This window comes from Harpia harpyja, chromosome 11, assembly GCF_026419915.1.
Source record: "Harpia harpyja isolate bHarHar1 chromosome 11, bHarHar1 primary haplotype, whole genome shotgun sequence".
NCBI lineage: Eukaryota > Metazoa > Chordata > Aves > Accipitriformes > Accipitridae > Harpia > Harpia harpyja.
In genome coordinates, this window is record NC_068950.1 from 40,116,891 (window position 1) to 40,135,544 (window position 18,654).

General features: G+C 51.6%; 1 protein-coding gene across 12 annotated transcripts in view; it reads right to left on the minus strand.

Annotated features, from left to right (window-relative positions):
* Window positions 1-3,781: 3,781 nt before the first annotated feature.
* The window catches only part of SSBP3 (single stranded DNA binding protein 3), a 56,927-nt gene continuing 42,054 nt past the window's right edge, over window positions 3,782-18,654 (minus strand). Inside the window, exons 6-18 of one of the 12 annotated variants that reach the window (XM_052800344.1) lie at window positions 14,947-15,027; window positions 14,144-14,203; window positions 11,980-12,046; window positions 11,795-11,871; window positions 8,838-8,902; window positions 8,674-8,722; window positions 8,350-8,385; window positions 8,075-8,129; window positions 7,524-7,594; window positions 6,929-7,007; window positions 6,671-6,699; window positions 6,386-6,487; window positions 3,782-5,719 (exon numbers count right to left, since the gene is read on the minus strand). In XM_052800344.1, the coding sequence (XP_052656304.1) occupies window positions 5,588-5,719; window positions 6,386-6,487; window positions 6,671-6,699; window positions 6,929-7,007; window positions 7,524-7,594; window positions 8,075-8,129; window positions 8,350-8,385; window positions 8,674-8,722; window positions 8,838-8,902; window positions 11,795-11,871; window positions 11,980-12,046; window positions 14,144-14,203; window positions 14,947-15,027 (903 nt within the window). In that variant the 3' untranslated portion in view covers window positions 3,782-5,587. Of the gene's footprint in view, window positions 5,775-6,385; window positions 6,488-6,670; window positions 6,700-6,928; window positions 7,008-7,523; window positions 7,595-8,074; window positions 8,130-8,349; window positions 8,386-8,673; window positions 8,723-8,837; window positions 8,927-11,794; window positions 11,872-11,979; window positions 12,047-14,143; window positions 14,204-14,946; window positions 15,028-18,654 lie in introns of all 12 variants that reach the window. The other 11 variants (XM_052800348.1, XM_052800343.1, XM_052800346.1 and 8 more) reach the window with 11 other exon arrangements.

An 18,654-nucleotide genomic window follows, 5' to 3' on the forward strand; every position in this document is an offset into this window, starting at 1 on the left:
TGCCTAGAAAGAACATAAGCCAGTCATTATTCCTCTGCGCAGGTTCTGCTCTCAGTGTGCTTTTGCACAGAGCTAGACTCAAACCTATTTTCCGAGGTTGCTTTGAGTACCTCTGAATGCAGTGTATGTGGAAGAGACTTACAAAGCTTCAAGGGGGGAGCCTGAGACATGAGCCTTTTTCATTCTGCCTGGCTTTTACTTTGTTTTACTCCTGGCTGCTTTGGGATGTGTCGTGCTGCCCTGCGCTTAGTTCCCAAAGCACTTAATCGGTGAGATTGCTTTGTTGGATCTATAGAACCGCAGTTCTTTTATCCCCCAATCCTGGATGAAGAGACCTATCCATTTTGGGAAAGTGGTGTAGAATGTAGCGTGAAACTTTGGTGCCTGGTAGCTGGTATACGCTGCTAAAAATACAAAGGAAGAATTTCTTCCTGCCACACAGAGTTAACTGAGCAGGAAGCGTATTCTTTTTAAGATGGGGGGATTAGTGTGGTTTTTGTAAAATGAAAGCTAAATTAGCTCCAGCCAAATGTAGAATGTTTTGCAGTTCTGCACTGATACCCTCCAGCACATGGGAAGGAATAGGACAGCCTGCGCTATTTTATGGTGTGGAAGAGCTAATTTCCAAGAAATTGATCTCACTTCAGTGTCTTGTGTCAGGGACTGGTCTGTGCTTTGTGATCTTCTCTGACCATCTGGATGAACACCCCAGTTGTGTGTTCCAGTCCCAGCCCATCAGACAGCTCTGCTCTGCAGCCTTCAGAAAACAGATTTTCACTAGTCAAAATTGAGATCAACAGTTGCACCCAGTAAATTGGGATGCATCGGCTTGTAAGTTAAATTAACAAATCCCTCAATAGTTAGGAGAAAATGCTTGAAAGAGAAATAATCTAGTAAGTGTTGCATTGATCTAAATCATGTTAATTCTGCCTGCTCAAGGGATGCCTAATTCAGCTGATCGATTTTAAATCTGCTCAGATCTGTAATTTGCACCAGTTATTTAGGAATATATTTGAATACACTCATGCTGTGTGGAGACTGGTAGGTGTTTCTTTCTCGGCTGTTGGCTCTCTGCTATGTCACACCGACCCTGCTGAACGGCTCTAGGCAACGGCCCTTGGACTATTGACATCCCCTCACCCTTCCAGCTTTGGGTCATTACCGTCTTAAGGAGGAAACCCTGCAGAGCAGCCAGCCGCTGCCATGTTAACGTTCGGGAGCAAAGCGGTTTCACTAAGGAAGCGTGGTAGAAGAGTGGCTGTGGTGGAGAGGGGGCGTGGAGGAATGAAATGCCTCGCATGCTTCCAGTAGATGTGGGAATCTGAAGATGGTCTACATGGGAAAGAGCCAAAGTCTCTTTAGATGCTTTTACCTCTCAACAAAGACATCTCCATTAGGACAGGCAGTAGAAGAGGAGAAGCTAAGTGAAGCTGGAGTCCCATTGTCTCCAAGACTGAGCAGAGACAAAGCATGAACGCAGGGAGAGATGGACAAAGGCAATTTTGAAAAATGGCAGAAGCAATAAGACATGGGATAGTCAGCAGGGGAATGAGGCTTCGGCAGGTTACAAGAGGCATCAGGAAGCCACTTGAGATGAGGGGACCATGGCCAAGCGTGCAAGACCGTGTCCCTGGTTTGCTCAGGGCACGGCTGATCTCGCCTGCGGTGGGGGGGGAGCAGTACTCACAGTGTTGGTGGAAGGAGCAGCTGATCCTCGTGCTGGGTAAGCTCCTCTGAGGTCCAGGAGGGGAACTCAAGGGGGGGAAAGAGCGGGGCTCCCAGCTTGGCACCTGGGACGGATGCTGGGGTTTGTCCATCGTGGTGCAGGTACGAGGTCCGCGAACCAGGCAGCCCCTGCAGAGCAGCCCCCGCACCACGGACAGCCCTGCACCCGTGTGCGGTGTCCCGCTGGTCTTCCCAAGCACCCCGCATGTGGTTCGGTTCACCCGCTCGTTCCTCCAGCGTGACTCGCTGGAATTGGCCCCGCTGAGGGAGGTGGGACCGAGAGCAGGACGATGGGTCACAGAGGCACATCTGGTTCGGCATCAATAAGTTATAAAGGCTTGTCAGCAGATGAATGGCATTACCTCAGCACGGACCAAGAGCCAGGCATTAACTTTTAATGAACGGCAGCCGGGGAAGCAGAACATGCGAGAAAGGGGTGGCTGGAGTCCGAGATGAAGACCTGGCAGTGCCCGGCTGCCAGGAGGAGAGCTCTGCAGGATCAGGAGCTCTGCACCGGTGCGGGATCTGGCCCCCAGCCCACCCTGGGGACGATGCACGGTGTGCCGTCTGGGCTCCGCTGCTCCACACGACCTTCCCCTGAACCGCTCCCTGTGCAAAATCCCACTCCACGGGCTGCACTCATTGTGCCAGCAAGTACGGGCCGTGCTCAGACCGGAGCCCCTGGTTGTTCAGAACCTCCTCCCACATTTAATTTAATGAAGACTAATGGGGGAGACAATTATCCCTAAGGTTGGGCTCAGGAGATGTTTAGAGGAGGGAACTTGGCAGTTTCTCATGGCGGTGTGTAGTAAAACTAGCTTGTAACCCCATAAGAACCAACGGGAAGGGCTTTTCTACGCCCTGCAATGCTGCCTCTTGCTCGGGGCAGCCGAGCAGGGCCTGGATGGGCAGTGTGGGCAGGGATGGCCCAGGGAACCGGGAGGGCAGGAGGTCCTCATCAGCATCACCTAATTACCCTTGGGGGTCACGTTTCCAAATGATGGACAACGCTTGCACGCTACTTTCTGCAAAGCACAGAGGGACGTGATTGCCTGGACCGAAAACCGCGTTGGGGCACGGCCGCAGACCCCGCACGAGGATGTCTGTGGCGTTAACCCGGGGGCAAACCTGCACAGGTAGCAAAGGGTGCAAGCACGCACCGCTCCTTGGCCCCGCCGTTAATTACATGCTAATGGGCTCTGCAGGCGCAACGATTTTTCTGGGTGGTTCCCAACACCCAGCAGACATCCAACGCGTCGGCCCCTCGCCCTTCTGCTCCCGGAGCATCCGTGATTGCACGGCGCTCGCTCCTGGAATTGCAGCGGTGACGTGGCTGCGGGTGCCGGGTGGGAGCATCCCACAGGACCAGCAGAGCTCCAGGATGGCTCGCAGCCCCCCCGAGCCCACAGCCCCCTCTTGAACGTTCCTGCAAGGAGGGAGAGAAGCTGCAGAATCGCAGCCAGCCGTATCCTGCCCGAACGAGTCAAAGGCAGAGAACAAGTCTCAGCCAGCAGCTCCCGGGAGCGTTTCAAGCACCATCTAAAAACCCCCAATTTCTCCCCAAATGCTGCAGCAGCCTCTGATGCTGCCCGGCGGCGAGGCAGGTCAGCCTTGCCGGAGTTTCTCCATCTCCAGCAGCCGGTTCAGAGCCCGGAGCCCAGTCTGATCCTGCAATGGTGCAGGCACCCATCCTGCCCTGCAGCCAGCTCTTGCTCGAGAAAGAAGTCAGTAGACCCCTTTGCAAATCCGTTTGTTTTTTTTTTTTTTGAAGGTGTCACTTGTGTCCCTTCCCGAAAAAACAAGGAAGGATCGTTAAACCAAACCTCTCCCAGCCTCCCAGGTCCTGCACTGCAGCCAAATCCCTGGCCACCTTCCCAGCCTCAGCCAGACCCCCCCCACCAAATGCTGACCACCTCTCAGCTCTGCATCTCCCCTGCTCCCGCATCCCAAACCTGTGGTTTGGTCCTCGATAAATAAAGGTCGGAAAAAAAAAAAAATAGCCCTCCCCTCCCCGGTCTGGCAGCAAACACCAGGAACAAACTGCAGAGCACCGAAATCAAATGTTTATGTTGATATTTATTACAGCATTGGGGGGGGGGGAGAAGGGGGGAGAACCGTTTCATTCAAAAAACCATCCCATACCAATGAAGACAATAATTTAGCTATTCATTTTAAAATACATTAAAACCGGTCCTTTCATTTCCTCACGTCAGAACAAAAAAAAAAAAAAAAAAAAAAGGAAAAGAAAAAAAAAACCTGAACAAGATGTAAAGCGGAAAAGGAAAAAAGTTGACCCCTTGGGGAGCCCCCGGGTATATTTGCGATGCAAAAAAATCTGCGTTATTTCTCAGTGTAACTTGGAAAATATTAACCTGACCGTAACTATGAGACTGACACCCTCAGACCCCCCCCCATACCACCCACCCCTCCCTCCCCAGCGACTTTCTACAGGTAAAGCACAATTAAAATGCCTAGGAAAAAGAAGGCAAACGTGAAAAAAAAATATTCGTATTACACACTAAAAGAAAAAGTTTTGTCATCTCATGTCTTGCAGTCAGAATAATAAAAACAAGCCAAATGTTCCCCAAAAACATTTCAATGAAGGGGTGCGGAAAAAAGACATCCCTTTAATAAAACATTATCAACAAATATCGTACACAAACTACAATGTATAATAATTATTTTTTTTTTTCCCCTCTCGGTAATTTTCGAACCAGACTACAAGGTAAGAAAAAACACTGAAACAAGATACAATGCTTTCAATAATCCGCACAAAGGTCAAATCCAAGGGAGAGAATATTTTACAGAATATGATATACATGGAGCAGAAACGGGAGCTGGAGAAAAACAAAGACCAAACTACAGGGTAGTGTCATGTACAGAGATCCCAACCCGCCGCCTTGGCTCGTCCCTTCCTCTCCCGCCAGAAGGAAGGGCCTTCGATGCTTGCCATTAATTTTTATTTTTCTTATTACAGAGCGAGCCTACAGAATAGCAAGGTTACATTTTAACAACAAGAATTCCTTAAAAAATATCTCCATCCAGTTCCAAATCATAGATAAGTGAAACCCTGACAAGAGCACATCTCTAAAGAAAAGAACCCCCCCAAAATACCCCCAAAGCAAATAAAACCCCCAAAAAACCCCCAAAGTTAGCTGGAGATCACAGTTTCAAAGTCCCAGGTCAGATTAACCCTTTCTTTCGGTGGATTTAAAAAAAAAAAAAAAATTTAAAAAAATCAATTTTTGCAGTGAACCAGCTGAAGGACTCTGGGGAAGGGAGGGACAGAGATTTCTTCTGGTACTCAGAGAGGGGGGGAAAGACTAACACAGTGCATGCCACAGTCACAGAGAGCAAGATCACGATTCATTCGAGGATGTGATCCTAGAAGGGGTCACCTGCGTTAACAAGTTTATAACGAGGTGGTGGAGTCTCTTCCCCAAAGCAGATCTTGTTAACTGGAGGAGGAAGCGTTGTGCTGCAAACGAACCAAAAAAACCAAAAATAGAAGGGAAAAAAACCCCCAAAACCAAAACAAAACAGGCCTTCTGAACGAAAACCACCATTGTAAACTGTCCAGTTTATTTAAAAAAATGACTACAACAGAGACAACATGAGATTTCATATCTAGACTAGCTTCCTGGTGTCGCACGGCACAAACATACAACAGGTTCGGTTTCTGTCTTTATTTAAAAGAACAAAGCAAAGAGATCGGAGTTGGGTGCTAGAGGCTTCCGTTTGTTTCCAAAAAGAAGTGTCATGTACATATATAAACCCTTCTGCACAAAGAAGGGTCTTGTCATGTCTTGAAATATTTTAAGTTTTGTCCTTCATGTTTTATGGAATAAAAAGTTCAGCCTTTTTATTGCATGAAACTAAACCTGGGGTTTTGGCCCCCGCCACGCGTCTCCCTGCCCATACACCTAGCTTCTTCTTCTTCTTCTTCTTGCATAATTCGTTGAGATCCTCCGAACGGCAGCTGACTCTCTTGATCCTGGAGAGGAGGAGGGGGAGGGAAATCACACACTCATCGTCATGCTGGGGGAATACTGGAAGAGAGACAGAGCCAGGGTGAGAAACCAGGCGGGCCAGACCCCCAGACACCGAAGCGGGGGTGCAAAAGGAGGCTGATGACAACTATACAGCAACCTAATTGGATCTAATAAATCAGGAGGAGAGGATACGCTGGAGACTCCAATTTATCAGGGCGTAATCTGCTCTCTAACTTGCTTTTCCGGGGAGAAAATCAGCAGAACAGTATGGGCTGAGACGCAATTTAAAACAAATAATTAACATGCACACGTGTATACGCTGCTAATAGAGGAAGAAGAGGAGGGATGTCTGCAGCCACGCACAGAGCCTCAAATCGGCCAGGCCAGCACAGCTGGCTGCATCTGCAGCGGTTCCTCTCCATCCTGCGGGATCCTCTCTCCTCCATCCCGCGGGATCCTCTCCTCTCCTTCGGTACACCCCTATCCCGCTGAGGACCCAAGCTTGCACCCACCAGCGTATTTCTTCCTCCCCACTTTCTGTCCCGGAGCAGCTCACACACAGCACAACCCAGGTCCAAAAGGCACCCACCGCCAAGCCCACCCACCCCCGTGCCGGGACGCCCCGGGGACCGTCCCCCCCGTCCCCAGGGAGGCACTCACTCACTCACATTGTCATTTTGGAAGGAATGGAGAAAGTTGCCTCCCAGCTCCCCGTCGTCTCTTGGAGTGCCCGGGGGATTGCTAATGCCACTTATGTTGTTTGGAGAATTCTGCAGGAGATGGGGGGGAGGCGGTGAGCAGGTCCCTGCGCTCCCCGAAACGCCGTGGGGGTAGGACGCAGCCCGGCCTGCCCCGGTCACGTCCCCCTGACGTGTCCCCATCCGTTGGGGTCACACCGGCACCCCAGTGCCGAGAAAAGGGGGGCCCACACACCCGCTCTGCAACTCACTTACTTTTGGAAGTCCATCTATGTCTCCTGACCCTGCGCAGGGGGGGACACAAAAGGAGAACAGCCTTATTGAGCATGCAGCGATGGCCCCTGCACCCCCCTGCCCTGCTCGCCCCCCTGCCTCCAGACTCCCCCTCCGATTTCCAGTGCTTCGAGCACTGGTCCGAACTGGGGGCTGACCCTGGGATGCTCTGCCAGCGTCCCCAGGGAGCGAAGGCACGGCGGGGCTCCCCGATCCGCAGCCCCCCGCGCGGGCGCTCACCTAACGATCCGTTCATGTGATGGGGCTCCATGCCACCCATGCCGCCCATGGGGCCGTCGGAGCCGGGGCCCATCGGGAACTGCGGAAGAAAAAGGCGACAAAACCAAAATCAGCCACAAAACCAACCCGCACGTCTGCCACGGCCCCGGCAGCTTCTGGGGACCGTCCCCTCCCCAACCATCCCTCCGGAGTAGGGAGAGAGGAGGGACGGATCCATCCTCCGAGGCTGCGGGGCATGTCTGGGGGCTCATGGTCCTGTGGGTTCACCCATAAAATTTGGCCGGACGGGTGCGGGCAGGACTCCCTCCAACTAGTATTTAAAGAGATTTAAGTCTGCCCGTATCCCGCAAAACACAGCATCTCGCCGGGCATGCAGCTGCCACCACCTCGGCCGGAGCAGCAGGACCACCGCTCTCTTAATAAGCATAAAAAATTAACAAAGTCGCCAAAGAGTTAATCGCTTTTTGATGGTTTGTTTTATTTCTGTTTTGTAACAAATGGCTGAAATCAATTAAACTGCTTTACTCTCAACTGATGAAGTTAATTATGATTTGTTATGGTATCTGATATGTAAATTATTAGAAAGCAGACTTACATTCGATCGACTGCCTGCAGGCGGTACTGGATTAATCATTGTGTAGATGTTGTCACTTGAATTTGTTGAATCTGTGGAACAGTGAAGCCCAGTAAGTCGGGTGATTAATTCATTTCTTAATTAAAACAAACTCATGCCACTTGAACTCATTCTTTTGTATTTTATCACCTAAAATTCCCTCTAAGTACCACCATTTTCTGGTTAATTTGTATTTAATGAAGATCCACAAAGTTTTTAATCACAGAAATTCAACTGTGAAAAATAATTCAACTCCTGGCTGGGAAGCACGGGGAGGTAATTCCTCGCCGTGTAGCACTCCTGACCTCCCCGAGCCCCGCAGCATCCAAATCCATAGATGGATATACGAATATCCCCAAACGCCATCCCGAAGCCAAGCAGCCCACGCCGCTCGCTCCCCGGAAAGGCAAAAGCTACATAAATTGGTTTTCGCCAGTTGGGCAGAAGTTGCTTGCGCTCGGTGGCGCAGCCCCAGGGATGGGGGTCTCCCGGCAGGGGAAGGGGCAGGAGCCCGGGAGACGGGGGTCTCGTACCTGCGGGACTGGGCATGATGGGTGTCCCCGGAGGACCGCCGCCGCCGGGCGGACCCTGCGGAGAAACGAAGCGGGGGTCAGCCACGCAAACACGAGCATCGCCCACCTCCCCACGTTTTCAAACGCCTCCCCCGGCCGGACCTGGCACCCCCAAACCCAGCCTGGCCCCCCTCCCCACCCCGGCACCGATTCCCCCCAAAACCGCACGAGCTCTCCGAGCCGTAAGGTCTCTGCACCCCGACGACAGGATGGACAGATGGAGCAGGAGGACTCACCACGTATGTACCAGGTGATGAAGAAGAGTATGGGATCTAACAGAGAGAAGAGAGCCAGGTTCAGCCACAGGGCACAGCCAAGAGCCCCCGCCGCCCCCCCAGCCCGGCCGGGATGGGGGTCCCAGGGCCCACCAGCCCCCGTGGCTGCACGCCGCCCCAGGGAGAGCAGGACAGGAGCAGGGCTTAGGCTTTAGATGCAGCTCCTAAACAAGAGGCTGGGGACCCCCGCCTCGTTAGCAGGATTCAGCTAACGGGGAATGGCCTCATTTGCTGGACGGTCCCCAATCAGCCCTGCTCTTGCTTCAAGGACCGCGGGATACTCACTGAGTTAGCACTGCTGGGGTTCGGCCACGGTCTGCCAGCTCCCGGCCCCCTGGGGTCAAAATTAAAACAGGAAAAAAAAAAAAAAAAAGCAGTTGTTTTTATCCATATGGTCCCGCAAAGCCCGAGTCAGCAGCCAAACATCCCCCGTGCAGGGTTTGCCTTACATGTTAATTCCGGGCATGCCGGGACCTAGGGAGTTGGGTGGAGGTCTCATGCCGCTGCCGTAGTTCTGCAACGATAACCAAGGGTCAGTCTACCGTAACGGGAAGGGAAACCGGAGAAGACAAGAGAAGGGAAAAAAAAAAACAACAAAACAACAACAAACAAAAAAACAAGAAGGTTAGTTTGCAAAAATGAGCTTTAAAAAAAAAAATTAGACGATGCTGAACATAGGGGCAATTAGCAATTGTGTTTATAAAAAAGTCAGGCAGCTGAATATGGAAGGGAGCCAGGCTGAGCCCCAAAGTCCCCCCCCCGGTCTCTGATGCCATGCTGGTGGAGAGAAAACAGCCCCCTCCCAGCTCCGGGAGACAAATCTGCTCACAGCCCCCAGGCACCACCAACAACCTTTTGGGTTTGTCTTTTTTGTGCAGGAGAAAACAGGGGCAGGAGGAGAAAAGGCGGCATCGCTTGGAAGGTTATTGCTGCAGCGTAAGGACGGGAAAAGGCTGCACGAGCTCCCCCCGAGATGGAGCATCCCCTGCTCCCAGGATGACAGCTGGAGTAGGGAAAACCAAGCCAGGCTTGTTTTCCCGTTGCTTCCCAGCTCTCTCTGCTACATCCCCCGGAGCAGGTCCGCAGCCACGGGGAGCGGATGAGGGCAGGCAGCCCCTCGGGGCTCCTCTCCTGGCTTATTCCGCCCTGGCTTAGCCTCCAGCTGGGACCGGGAGCCTCAGATCTGCATCCCTCATCTCCTAAAACCAGCTCTAGTACAAAGCCAAGCCCAAGGCAGCGAAGGAAGAGGAATCTCCCGAATGCCGCGCTCCATTTGGTCTGCGCTTTGCTCCCTGTACCCTCTGGGCGACGTGCAGCCGGATTTAGGTCGCGCTGACGCTCCTCCCCTCCCACCTTCCCCCCACGATGCATCTTTTTGGGCTGTAGTTCTGCTATTTAAAGAAAAAAATTGCTAAAGCAGGAGGGGGGGATGGCTGGCCGCTTCCTATTTTGCAGCCCCTCGGAGTGTTCCAAGCTGGATTTTAAGTGCAATACATCAGAGCTGTCGATTTTTCCCTGGATTTGTGGATGCACTGGAGCACGGTGCTCTCCATCAAAGTTTGTTTTGAAGAGGCAGAAAAGGGTTTTCCCCAAACAAATTACCGGCAAGTCCTTAACTGAAAGAAATTCCAGCCATTTACACTGAATAGCAGCATCAAACCCCTTGGTTTTTTGTTTTTTTTTTTTTAAAAAAAAAGCCTCAGCATTTTTAATTGGAGCTGAAAGGCTGGAAAACGAAGCTGTCTGAAAGATGCTCAGGGAGGGTGGAGGGAACGCAGCTGTGCTGAGCAACCTGGATGCTGGGCTCCGGCAAGATACTGCCGAAACCCAGTGAGCTACAAACCCTCTTCATAGAGGCACCGGCAAACCTAACCCTGGCTTCTGCAGAGCTAAAACTGCGACTATTAAAGGGAAAAAGGCAGCGGTGATCAGCTGTAAGGGATGATTCATCGTTGGTATGTAATAAGCAGCTGTTGTCAGGATGCCGGGATGTCCTGGCTGGCCGCTCGGCAGCCCTTTCAAATAATTTAAGGAGTATTCAGGCAGGTCCCCATGCAAAGCTTAAAGAAAAAAAAGCCCTGGGCATGTGAGGTGTGAGAGGCTGCTGGGTTTGGTTCGGTATTTTTGGTGGTTGCCTGCACAGGCGCTGGTTCCTGGATGGCTGCGGGGAGGCAGCGCCCCGCGGGTGCCAGATTGGGAAGCCCAGCGCTTCTCCAGGGGAAGGCTGCCTTTTAAAAAACCTCTCCCTAATGTACGTACACAGGGAACGGCGGAGTCAAAAATAAAGCTCTGAACATTTCACAACTCCTGCCGGCTCCCAGAGCCGCCGCCATCCCACGCGGCGCTGAACGCGCGCTCGCGGCTTCCAAGTTTCACGGCGTGCTTTGCAAGTGGGAAGCGAGCAGCCTCCCCCAGGCAAACCACCACCGCTCTCCTTGGCACAGGCCATGCTAACAAATGCCATTTTTTTTGGGTGCAATCCTCCAGGAAAGGAGGATTTTAAGCAGAGCAGCGGCGCTGTCGGAGGGCTAGTCTGGGAAACGATGCTCATGCGGGTTTTTTACCTCCTGCCCTAGGATGGATCCGGGTGCCTGCAGAGACAGCCGGGCATCCCTGAGCAGCATCCTCAGGCTGGTGTTAAAAAGGGATGACACAACTCCCTCTTTACACAATATTCGCTTATCTCAACAGTCTCCAGGGGAAAAACAAAACAAAACTCCAGCGCACCCGCTCGTCTCTTGACAGACTCTGATCCTCGCACTACAAACTTGACGTAGGCGACGATGCAGAGAGGATAAACCTCCAACCAAAATATGGTAATCTGGTTTTGAAGTCTCGTAGAAGGAACAAACAGGAGTGAGTCAACAACAAGCCACTCCGTAAAGCGAATCAATGGGAAGACAGCATATATTAACCCAGATCTGCTTAATTTCAAGAGTTTAGTCCCCTGTGCTGAAATAGAGAGCTCAAGCAGGCAGCAGGAGGGGCGGGCGGAGGGGAACCTCGCAGAGGAAAGCCTTATTCCCCTGCTTAAGGGATCTTTGCCATTTCTTTTTATTTATTTATTTTTAATGCAAGCCTCCTTTCCTCTTCCTGCTGTTAGGGTCATAACTATTTCCCAGGCAGGCAGCGTAATGCACTCAAAGGCCGCTCCGGCACGGCGCTAAGTGCCATCCCCTTTGACGGAAGGGCAACAGGGAGGTTGCAATACCCTTAACGAGCTCTGAAGACCTCGCTCACGTTAAAAGGAGGGATTTCCAGATGCAAGACTAATGTAAAACGCATTAACGCTAATGGGGGGACAGGGCGTGGGGGGGGAACTCCCAGGCCTTTGCGCCCCAGGAGGTCGTTTCGATGGTGCGCGGCGTTTGCCGAGCTCTAAGAGGCTCTTTGGCGTTGGGCTTACCTGTGGACCGGGACCCATGGGGCCCATCCCTCGCGGAGGATTCATCCTTTGCATGGGGCCGCCCATGTTAGGGTGCCCTGTTGGGAGGAAAGCAGGGGCGTTACGCGGCACGGCAGCCACTTGGGGTCCCAAATTTAACAGCTAACGAGAAACGTTAACGTTCGTCCCTCCTCTGCTGGGTTTACCTTGCTGTCGCGTGGGATCCATCGAATTGGGCAGCAATGGCTGTGTACCGGGAACGGCGCCCGGGGGCTGTGAAAACAAGGGGAGGAAGATGAAAAAAAATAATAATTGCTACAACGCAGCCTAAAGAGATAGATTTGGGTTGAGGCTTTAGGGGGGCTCCTTGGTGTGCTCCCCAGGGTGCACCACCCCTCCTGCCGCAGCACGACCTGCGGCTGCCAAGCATCCCGCATCCCGCTGCATCCCGGGCATCTTCCTACAGCCTCAAGGGCGTTTGCCTCCCCTTTCCTTTCACAAACACCCTCTAAAAACCAAAAAAGGTGTCAGCATTCCCTCCTCTCCCCAGAGCCCGTGTGCCATCAGGCTGCCGTATTTTAGGGGAGCGGGGGAAAGCCCGGGCTGCACGGGGCAGAGGCATCAAAGCCGACAAGGAGAGGAGACGGGCAGCGTGGCTCCCCGGTATTTACACAGTGCCAGGGCCAAACCGCACAGGTTGCAGCGATTCATCGGCTGCCGGCGGAGAGATGCTCCATTTGCAGCAGACCAGCGTTCGGACCCGTCCCCACGCAGGCAGAGGGGAAGACGGATGCTCCCCCCTCCCCAAACCCACGCTCTGCTCGGGCAACGTGGCTATTTAAAGTTCAAAGGCTGCTCCGAATAGATAAAGGGGGAGAAAAAACGCAGCTACCATCTGCCCGGGGGAAGCAAACTGTAAACAGTTTTGCTACAGCGCTGCCTTTTATTTGAATATCGACACAGACAGATCCCACTGCTGGAGCACAGCGCAGGCACTGGGTGCACATGGCCGTGCCGAGGCAGAATCTGCCCAATCCCAATTTTTTTGCAGCCTGGAAGCTGGCAGCAGGAGGAAGATAAACCAGGAGCGTTGTAGAGATGGATATTTACGCTTCTGCTGCCTGACCTTCCCGCCTGCCTATTTATTCCTCTTGTCCCTCTGGATGTGACCACAACCTCGCCGAGCTCTGGGTAGGTACAAACCGGTGTTTTATACGTGGTGTTTGGGGGGAAAAAATGAAATCCTTCTAATTAACTTTACCCAATCCTGGATGCTTGACCCTGCTGCAAGAGCAGCCTCCCCAAACCGGTCCCATGCCTGCCCCAGCTCACTGTGTTCACCTCCAGAGGAGCTTGGGACGAGCTTGGGACGAGCTCGGGACCACAGCAGGACGGGGTCCTGTTAAAACTGTCCCGTGAGGAGGTGCAGTTAATTAATACCTCGCTGAAACAGCCACCAGTGCCTTGGGTGGGAGGCTTTTCCAGCCCATCCGGGCTTGGGGGGGTCCTACATCAGCCCCCCCTGAGTTTTTCTCAGCTACATCTCAGCTGTCTCACCGTCATTTTGCAAGTTCCAGCGATTCAAGTCTCAAATCCAGCAAGCACAAACACGAAGCGAGCTGCTACGTCCTATTTCCTGACTATCCTGCTCATTCTGCTAATAAGAGCTATATAAAAATAATGTTGTTAGCCAAAAAACAAGCTCCCGAGATAATTTTTGTACAGCCACCTTTGCTACTCAAAGGAATTACAGGTTTCCTTTAATTTCCCTTTAATGACAAATAACCTCTGGTTCGGTCATTACCCTATGGATCTGCACGGCATTGCTGGGAACGAGATGAATTCCTGAACCAAAGGCCACGCGTTCAGGCAGCGCGTGGGGTGGAAGCCTCCATCCGTAAGGCCAGAAACAAACTGCCCTTGTTTAAGCTGGGATAAGAGGATAAACCGAACCCAAAAAATTCACCAGTGACCTGCCCCGCTTGACCCCGCCGCTGATCTAAGCGCTCGGTCAACCCAGCAGCAGGATTATCTCCATCACTTTAATTTTCTGCGATTGCAGGGAAAATCCAGCTGGGCACCGAGCCTGCAGCACGGCACGGCCGTGCTGAAAACACCACAAATAAAAAGCGGCACACGCCCCACCGCCGTTTACACCCTGGATATGCCCGAACCTCAAAAAACCAGTAAAATAAACGGGTTACGTGACACTTGATGGTCCAGCACGAAGAAAACGGAGGATGCCCGAGGGAGGCGACACTTGCCATCCAAACCCAAGGAGCATCTGCAGGACACGTGGCCCTTGTCCCCCTCCCCAAACAAAAGCCATCCCCAAAAAACCCGCCGGCGCGGAGCCCGGGAGCGCAGTACCTGGTTGCCCATCCTGATGGGGGGCCGGGGACCTCCGGCGTAGCGTGGCGACATGAACGGCTGCGGGGACACAAAAGGGAGGTCAGGGCCGAGCTGCGGGGAGGCAGCACGCTCCCCACGCACGCCGGTTAGACTGTACACACTGGTTTTGGTTTTGTTTTTTTTTTTTTTTTTTTTCTGAAGACATCCTTTTTAAAAAAGTTAGGTTTCAAAAGGAAAAAAAAAAAAAAAAAAAGATGTCCGGAGTCCGTTTTTAACATTTTCTCTGTAGATTTATTGTTTGAGAGCGTTTGACATCGGCAATACTAGGTGAGGCTGTTAAAATTAGTGCATGGGAAACCCTGAGTGTTAGATACTGTTCAAGTTTAAATATATAGAGATATATTAAAAAAAGTGGCAAATAAGCACATACAGACACGCACACACAAAAAAAACCCCAATGCTAAGTACTGAAAAAAAAAGAAGAAAGACTTAAAGTTACTTTTTTTACAACTGCTGCTACTAACAGAAGCTTAAAAACCCACATCAAGTTAAATTTCTCAGGCTACCTTGGGAAGGTAAAACAGTCTGATACCCACGATTGACTTCTTAGTCCATTGACAACTGCACATCCAAAAAAAAAAAAAAAAAAAAAGGAAAAAGAATGGGAAAAAACCAACATTTTGCTTCGGAGCTGGGGTGCCCGGGGGGATGCTCCCCGGGGGAGCGGGTACCCGCTGCCCAGCATGCTTATAGAGGAAAAAAAATAAGCAAATCGAGCGCACGTCCCGGTTCACAGCCCTACCCATCGCTAGTGTCTTTACCTGACTGTGGGGTCCCATCATGCTGTTAGGATTGTGGGGTGGAGGCTGTGCGTGTGGCGAGGGCTGTGACCCAGGCGGTCCCTGTGAGGTCAGACAGTAGAAGGAGGTTATAGATTAGCACATGAAAGCGCAGAAAGAGCTAAAAAAAGGATTGACGGGTGGACCTGTTTTGTCGGGGAGTCAGTTCTCCCGTTTTTAATTTTTTTTTCTTTTTTTCCTCTTTTTAATTGAGTTTCTATTCATTTGTAGCTGAACAATGAATAATGATATATGCAAAAAAAAAAAAAAAATTAAAAATCAGAACATCTGTCAAAATACAGCAGCCACATTGACGGTAAACGGTCCGGTAGTTCAACCAAGTCTGCAATGATAAACACACAGGGAAACACTTTGCAAGGGCGTGAAACGAGGAAGAAAAAATATGCAGGAAAGGACCAGAGAGGTTGGGGGAAATACAAAAAACACCCCCAAAACAAAAAAAAATATCGTTTTTTTCCTCTCTCATCCCAAAGGTTGGAAACACCTCCGGGGTTTGGGGTTTTTTTTTTTTGACCGTGGTTCACTGGAGGTGCTGGAGCGAGCGCAGAGGACGAGGAGCACGTCCCAGCTCGCGCCTGGGCAGCGTTTGGCCGGCACAACCGGGGCTGCATCGCCAGACTGCACGGATGCAACATCCTTCCTCGAGGTGGATTCCCTAAGGATGCGAGTAAAATGGCTTGCGAGCAAAGAAAGGATGTCTAGGGGAAAAAAGGAGAGATTAGTCGGTGCAGGTTTAAGGCTGCAATGCAGCAGCCGCTGACATTTTGGGCTTGAACGCCCACTTTTTTTTTTTTTTAATTTTCCTTAAAATGAAATGAAAATTTGCTTGGAAAAACCACGAGCTCGGTGCAAGAATATACCGGTGCGTGTTAACGTAAGGAAAAAAAATATGGATTTTTGGAGTCAAAGGAGGTGTAATTGGTAGAGAAAGCAAACAAGCTTTGTCAGTAGGTGATGGGAAGCGACGGCAGGCTCCAGGACCGGCGCCGGAGCAGATGTTCTCTACCTGCCTCGTTACTAATTTCAACAAGTGTTCGCCTTCTAGCTGCTGCCAGCAATGGCATGGTTTGTTACCATGAGCAATTTTCTTAATTAACAGACATTAATTAGCCATTTAGCAATTTTGCAAGCATTTGTTTAGCAGCTTTCCTAAACATGAATACCACTGTGATAATGGTACTGATTAGAGGGTCCCCTAATTAACAGTACAGGGAAGGAAAATTGAAATCACATAAATTAAAAAGGGAGGGGAAGTTAATGAAGGCAGGACATATTTGCACCTGCAAATCTTTTGTACGGCGGAAACTTGAGTGCAATGTAAATAAAGTAAGAGGGTGGGTTTTTTTCCTCTTTTTTTTTTTTTTTTTTTTTTATTTGAACCGTTCGGTGGCGAGATGGAGCCAAGCAGATTTAAACCAACAGCCTCCTGCCAGCCTCTCCGCTCCAGCCGCTGCGCGCGGGGAAATGAAGTCCCACCGTTTACGCCACCGTTTATTCTCCAGGAGCTGAAGGCAACCAGCCCCTGCCCCTAATGCCCGGCGAACCTTGGCTGGAAGAGGTCACGGCACCTCAGGACAACCCTCCCGGTGCCAACACAACCGCCTTCTCCATCCATGTCCCACCAGAGCAGAGAAGACAAACCTGTGGTCCAACTGCAGCATCAACCTCCTCTAGCAGAGTCCTCTCCGCGCATGAAACTTGACTTATTTTTGCTTCCGAGGTGGCTAACTCTGTGCGAATGCAAATCGCACCAGGGGCAGCAGCGACCTCCCACCACGGGGCCATGGAGGACGGCAGCCCCCGACGAGGTCTGGCCACCACCAAAGCCCTTCCTACACGTCACAGCTGGAGGATTTGGGGTAGGGATTATCGGCAGAGGCGAACGTGCGATGAAACCAAGCGGAAGAGCAAAACCAGGACTCGCAGAGGCCAACCTTCAAGTCCCATCAACGCAAGAGTCAACAGGTCCTACGCAACGCCTGCCTTGCTGCGCTGCAGGGAGGAGCTCGCTGTTATCCAGATACCGAGCGGACAGGCACGCAGACCCCATCTTGAAGTTATTAGACTCCTGACATCCACCCTCTCGTACGCCCCAGCGTGCGAGGCTGTGGGTTTAACTGGTATCGAGTGCGAGGGGGACACGGCCACCTACACGCACCCCGGCTGGGACTGGAGGTGGTGCTTTGGGTCTGCATTTAGAGCTTCAGAGCAAGCGGCGTTTGGTTATTGTAGAAGCGTCGTCTATAAGACACGGCGGCATTTTCGCCGGAGAAAAATCCCCTGCAGCAAGCGGATCCGGAGAGCATCGGTTTGTGCTGCTGAATGCATCCTCCAGAGCATGGTCCTGCCCCAAGGCTGCTCTCCGGGATGCTCCAGGCTCAGCGCCGCAGCATCCTCGCCGTTGCATTATCCCATGTGGTACCGCTCCCGGCAGAGACTTCTGGATAACGTGACTGCAGACGGCCAGCTCGTGCAAACGCTTCGGCAGGCGGGGAGGAGCCGAAAGGAGCTTTTTTCTTTTTTTTTTTCTTTTTGCTTTTACAAAACGGCAACGAGCAGCGGCATCTGAAATGCTTGCTCCGGGCTGCAACCGCCACAGCCCCCTCCCGCGCCCCTGCGGCACGGCTGCTCCACTCCGTCAGAAATGCAGACCCTCTGGATATTGTTATCTCCATAAATATTTGCAGATGTTTCAGGGCCGGGACCTGCGTTCAGCCGGGAATGCCTGCCGGATCGGTTGCTTTTTCGCACGGGTTTCCCTCGCTGCAGAGGAAGCGGCAGATGATCCCGATGGATCACGGTGGTTGAGACAAGTGTTTTGCAGAGATGACATGTGGGCTCCAACCAACAGAACAACCCTTATTTTCTTAAAAAATCTGTATTTAGCAGTTATTAACTAGCGCTATTACAAGAGGAGGCCGGAGGCACGCAGTTCCGCTTCCTCCACATCCCAAATGCCCCGGAGTCGCATCCGCAGCAGAGCTCCATCCGACACGCCGTGCCGGGCAAGCAGGACCTGCTCTGCAGCTAGTTCACTCTCATCTCAAGACCAGCGCTCTCCCCAACCAGAGAAACCCCATCATCTCTCAAGTTTTCTTTTTTTTTTTTTCTTTTTTTCTCCAAACTGGATGCCTCGCACGGGGGGTTATTCTTCACCTTCCTGTAGCTGCCTCAAAAAAACCCGAACGACCAACCCCAAACAGCTAAAACGGCGTTAGAGGAAACTGTTTCCAACAGCTCTCAGTGCCCCAGCCTCCTCTCTGCTTCATTTTTTTTTCCACTCTACGCTACGGGGACTTTAAAAGCCCAACCTGGCCCGTCAGACGACTGAAGTTTGCTGCCGCTGCTGCTTTCTACGGGGAGCTTCCAGGCGATCAGGTTATTTCCACTCCGTCTTTCATGAGCTCGACTCCTCAAACTTCTTGTAAAATATTAAAGATGGAAAATGGCACGAGCTATCATAGCTCTGCGTGTGTCAATTTATGTTTCCAGCGTAATTCACCACAAATGGATCATGTTTTATGGGCTACATACTTTCAGCTAATGGGGGAGTTTTTCTATTTAAAAACACTATCAAGCACCTCTGGGGGTGGCAGAACAATGCAGGATGGTACGAGAAGGCAAAGCATCGCTGCCACGAGATACCGACAATTTAGAGTTAGCAATAGG